This window comes from Lutra lutra, chromosome 6, assembly GCF_902655055.1.
Source record: "Lutra lutra chromosome 6, mLutLut1.2, whole genome shotgun sequence".
NCBI lineage: Eukaryota > Metazoa > Chordata > Mammalia > Carnivora > Mustelidae > Lutra > Lutra lutra.
In genome coordinates this window covers 115,436,806-115,442,106 of record NC_062283.1, presented here as the reverse complement: position 1 = coordinate 115,442,106, position 5,301 = coordinate 115,436,806, and the positions used below count along the sequence as shown (strand labels likewise).

The window sequence follows — 5,301 nt, the reverse complement described above, 5'->3', positions numbered from 1 at the left end:
CCAACTATTTTATGATGTATAGCGGCAAAATCTTTATAAATATATTTACACAAAACAGAAAAAAAGTATATAAAATTCAGTGAGATGTAACTACCCTCCCAATTTTTTATAACATTTCTTTCATTATAAAATTGTGTAAATAAGTCAGAGACATCTTAATCTTGATACTGCTACCTTTGTAAAGATGGTGGAAGAAAGCAAAATAAATATGCTATAAGCAATCCTTAGTATTCTGCATAATCCGTGGGTGTGGAGAGATGAGAGTGGCTCACAGTTTATTGGTGGTGGATATTGAAGTGAATATTTCTGGATCCCTGTGAGCAATTCTGTCTTTTTTATTAGACTTTCTTACGTAAGGTTTTGTTTCAAAGGCTGTCTTAAAGGATGACAACAGTGGTATAGAAATAGAGCAATACTGGAGCGCCTGGGTGGCTCAGTGGGTTAAGCCGCTGCCTTCGGCTCAGGTCATGATCCCAGGTCCTGGGTTCGAGCCCCACATCGGGCTTTCTGCTCAGCGGGGAGCCTGCTTCCTCCTCTCTCTCTGCCTGCCTCTCTGCCTACTTGTGATTTCTCTCTGTCAAATAAATAAATTAAAAAAAATCTTAAAAAAAAAAAAAAGAAATAGAGCAATACCAATGCATAGAAAATCTGAATATACTTAGCATCTATTAAGGTATTAAGGAGAGCATATATTGCATGGGCACTGGGTGTGATGCATAAACAATGAATCTTGGAACACTGAAAAATAAATAAAGTTTAAAATAAATAAAAAAAGAAATTAATGATATATTAATACTATCCTTCAAATTAATCTAAAAATATACCTGTTAATTTTACATTAAATTTTGTTTAACTGTTTGTTATGGATTTAACTGACTTCTAAATTTCCTTCTTTTTTTCCAAAATTAGTGATTAATCTCATATGTTTGGATTGACAACTGATTTAATTATCCCTCAAATGACATCAGGTAGATTTAGCTGAAGAGACTCAGGTGAGGTCTTTGGAAAATAAACAATTATTTTGAACTCTGGGTGGTCACATCCATCCAAAGTACTTGCTTTTCCCATTTAATGGTAAATACTTTCTTTCTAAAATTTTATAAGAATTTAATTTAACATATAAGCATATAAATTATTTGGACATGACATTTGTAAAATAATTTAAAAAGTCAGCAAGCATAAAATGAGTAGTCCATAAATGTTAGCTCCTTATTTTTAATTCATTATTAGGATTTTTAAAAATCAGATTTGGTATAATTTGCTTATTATTTTCAAGTTCACATGAATTTCTTTTCTGTTTATCATTTTTATGAATGACTACTCTAATTTTCACTTTCACTGACTCAATTTCCTTTAAACATCAATAAAGCTTGCACTGTAATATTTTAACATTTATATGAATAAATAAATTTTAAAATCACATGCACTCATTTAAAGAACCACAAGAAATGTTTTCCCATTGTGCTTTCTGAATTATGCTTAATGTAATGTATGCCCTGCAGAAAGACTTCTTGCGAGCCTGTAGGTCACTGATCTGAGAAACAAATGAGACAGAGGTAGAAGGCAATAAAAAATGATGTGCACTATTTATTATTTATTTTTAATATTTTGCACTGATGGGGCAAATCTCTGAGTTGATTTGCAAAAATTAAATGAAAATAATACCAAACACAGATGCTGTATATCTATGATAAGTAGAATAATAGATAATTTTTATCCTTCCCTCACTTGGAAAGAGATCAATAGATACTAAAAGAAGCAATTAGAATACTTTCAAATTCTTGGAAGCTGAAAAAAGAATTCAGAATAAGGTATTTTACATTTTCCTCCTTCAAAGCAAGAGGAGACTTTCTATATACTTTATGTAAGGTAGAAAGCATTTGCATATATGTTATCTATTTTATTTTTGTTTTTCTCAAAACTCTGTGTGAGAAAGAGCTTTATTGTTGTTGTTGTAATCATGTCAATTTATTTTTATGGAGTTCAGTTTGTGTTAAGGAGCTTACTAGACTTTAATGTATATGAGAAATGCTCTGAGAACTAAGAATAATGATCATGAACCTATATTTAAGAGATGTTCAAAGTTAGGCAAGTGGAATCAGCTTGCAGGCAGGGCATAATTTGTGATGTATTCCAGTTTTTGGAAGAAATCAAGATTGCTGCTAAACTGGGAATACAATTAATTAGAAAGCATACTTGAATGACATCACAGTTGAGCTGCTTTGATATGATCCATCTCCTGTGATTAGCTTCCCATAGTCCTCATGCCCTTTCTTGATTCTCCTAAGCCTGTTTTCCCACACTGTAATTCTGATCAAACTGTGTCCAGGTCTCTCTCTGTTACCACCTTTGAGGCATCAAAAACTCTTGTTCAGTCGAATGCTTATGGATATTAAAAAAAAAAAAAAAAAAAGCCCAGCTAAAAGTCTCCTAAAAAATGAAAATATTTAATTAAACTCATATTGAAATAAGCTAGAAGGTAGACAGTTCCAGAGTTGGGCAATGGCTCTCAGCCCTAGTGTGTGTCCAGACCCTTCCTGGGATGGCTGCTGTCTGAGAGTGCCCACATGAGGGACAACCCTCACATGCAGCCTCCCCCACAGCCCCAGCCACATGCTGACACCCATGGTGGAGAGGATCCAGGTGGATATAGCTAGACCTTTGGCCATCTCACAACTACCCCTCCAGTCCATTAGTTAATTGAGATACAATTTCTTCACATGGTTATCCCTCAACTTCTTTTTAAGTTTCATTTATTTAAATAATCTCTAGATCTATGTGGGACTCAAACTCACAACCTTGAGGTCAAGAGCCTCTCACTCCTCTGAGTGAGACAGCCAGGAACTCCCTAACCCTCAACTTCTTAAGAGCAAAGGGGAAAGAATTGTCAAGCCATGGTAAATATCATTCTTAAGCAAATATTCCAAATATATATGGAACAGAAGAATAGCATTAGGTAAAACTGTGGATTGCATAGATCAAAGGACTGACAATGGTGGACAATACTAAATATCAGTGGTATTCACTTCTAGGCTCACATTGGTTGATGAAAAGCCATACAAATGGGGATCTGAAATGCTACTCCATATGATAAGATTGTCACAGAAATTTCAACTTAAGCAAGACTAAGTTTTCTCTGGACCATTATCCCAGGTTCTATCATTTCTGCACACATGCTTGAGGGATTGTTCAAATAAGTAAAGTATTCCTTTTTTATCAACCCAGTAAATCAAACCATAACCAATCTCTGGATGCTTCTGAGAGGCCAGATAATTATAGGAGTTTGTTTATTTTTACAAGATTTTTATTATGTGATAGTTACAAACCATCATTCAGTGAGACAATTCTGCATTACTATTAACTGATTTGAACACTCCTTCTCAAGAGAATTTGACAAAAAAATTGAGAAAGCTTCTTTAGAGTAGATTTTTTGGCTTTAGACCAGACTTCAAACATCCTTTTGGCTGTAAGAGCTCCTCAGCACTTACTGAGTGGATAACTCATTCTAATAATGACTGTACCTGATATAATCAGGTCAATTGGAAAATTGGAAATAACTCACAGAGTTTAGAACAGTGGAAAATATGATTTTGAGTGTCCTAATTAATGAGGAGTACAAATTAGATTGGATTCTGTAAGGGGAAGAGTGCTGACTGGTTTTATTTATTTATTTGTTTATGTATGTATTCATGTATTTATTTTTATGTGCCTTGAGCAGAAAAATCTTCACTGTTTTCATCAGGGAGTAAATATGTTGCATATGACAAAACTTTAACTGAACTGTCTTTTAAGACTGAAATGGATTTATTGGCTCAAGTGACTGAAGAACCCAAGGTTATTACACTTCAGCTGACTTCATCCAGGGCTTAACTGATGTCACTGGGAAGTGGTTTCTCTCTCTCCCTCTCTTCCACTATTCAGTTTGAGTACTCTTTTTAGCCTCAGGAGTCACAAAATGAATTGTGTAGCTTTTGTTGCTATTGTTCTTTTAGGCTGAAATTTAGTGAACAGAGAGTGGGGGTCTCTTTTCCAGAACCTCCAGCAAAGGTCTCATGTAATTTTGTTAGTAAAGAAGCACATGAGTAATCTTTCTATCCCTATCAAATCAATATATGAAATGTTCTGATTGTTTGGGATAAGGTCAACTCCATCAGGAACACATGAGATCAGAATGGGGCTAGACTTGACCTTCAAAGAGAAACCTACTAAAGAACAAGAAAAAGAAGACTGAATGGTATGTGACACAAAGAGAAGTTATTCCTAGAGTCCATATTTTTATTGTCTCTCTCATACACACAAATGCATGTACTTACACATTCTCATGTACATATCTACAGCAGCACACATACACATACACACACACACACTTCCCATAAATACACCAAAAATGTTCACATTTCTTTCTTTTTTTTTTTTTAGTAGAATCTTTTTTAATTCAGAAAAAAAACCCCAAAAAACAAAAAAAAAAGTTTTCCAACCACACACAGGAGGGCTTTGGGTAAGGGGAGGTGTCTGTCCATCCAGCCCCAGCCCCCAGCCCATGTGGTTTTGGCAGCAATAAGGGGTGTGGGGTTATGGCCCAAAAAATAAAAATGGTGTATGTGTGTGTCTGGGAAGGAGAGGGGTGCAAAAGCCGTGGGGAGTGGTGGGGGGCAGGGAAGGACGAGGTCAGTACTGGGAATGCCGCAGGTAGGAGGCCATTTCATAACATTTCTTGTTGATCATACCACCGTGGACACCTTCTTTGCCCATCAGCAGGACTAGCATCTTGGCAGTCATGGTGACAGTGATGTTGAAAGTGGGGGCTCCACCGGTGCTCTTGGTACAAAAGTCCATGGTGAACTCCCCATCCTGCAGCAGTGAGTCCTGGATAACAGAACATTTCTGGTCCCCAAGTGTCAGCCCACTCATGAAAAAACTTGACCGGTCTTTGCCAACCAGGACACCAACCTCAGCTGGTTTGATGTTGACGAAGGTCTTTCCGGGGATGGCGGCGCAGACGGAGGGCGAGTCCTTAGAGCCCATGATGGCCGCGTCCTGACAGGTCCGGTCTCTCATGGTTCACCTCCCCTTCCAATTTCCCTCAACTCCCTTCTCCTCTCCATCTCCCCTTGTCCTCCATGCTATTTGTTATGCTCCACAAATAAGTGAAACCATATGATAATTGACTCTCTCTGCTTGACTTATTTCACTCAGCATAATCTCTTCCAATCCTGTCCATGTTGCTACAAAAGGTATTCATCCTTTCTGATGGAGGCATAATACTCCATAGTGTATATGGACCACATCTTCCTTATCTAT

The 5,301-nt window shown here is 36.8% G+C and overlaps 1 protein-coding gene across 1 annotated transcript; it reads right to left on the bottom strand.

Moving 5' to 3' along the window:
* Positions 1-4,433: 4,433 nt before the first annotated feature.
* On the bottom strand, positions 4,434-5,058 carry LOC125101659 (profilin-1-like). Its single transcript, XM_047732016.1, has one exon. The coding sequence runs from the start codon at positions 5,056-5,058 to the stop codon at positions 4,669-4,671; it is 390 nt and encodes a 129-aa protein (XP_047587972.1). The 3' UTR covers positions 4,434-4,668.
* Between the last annotated feature and the right edge of the window lie 243 nt (positions 5,059-5,301).

Coding starts and splice junctions, on each gene's coding strand:
- LOC125101659 (XM_047732016.1), bottom strand. CDS start 5,058: ATGAGAGACCGGACCTGTCAGGACGCGGCCATCATGGGCTCTAAGGAC.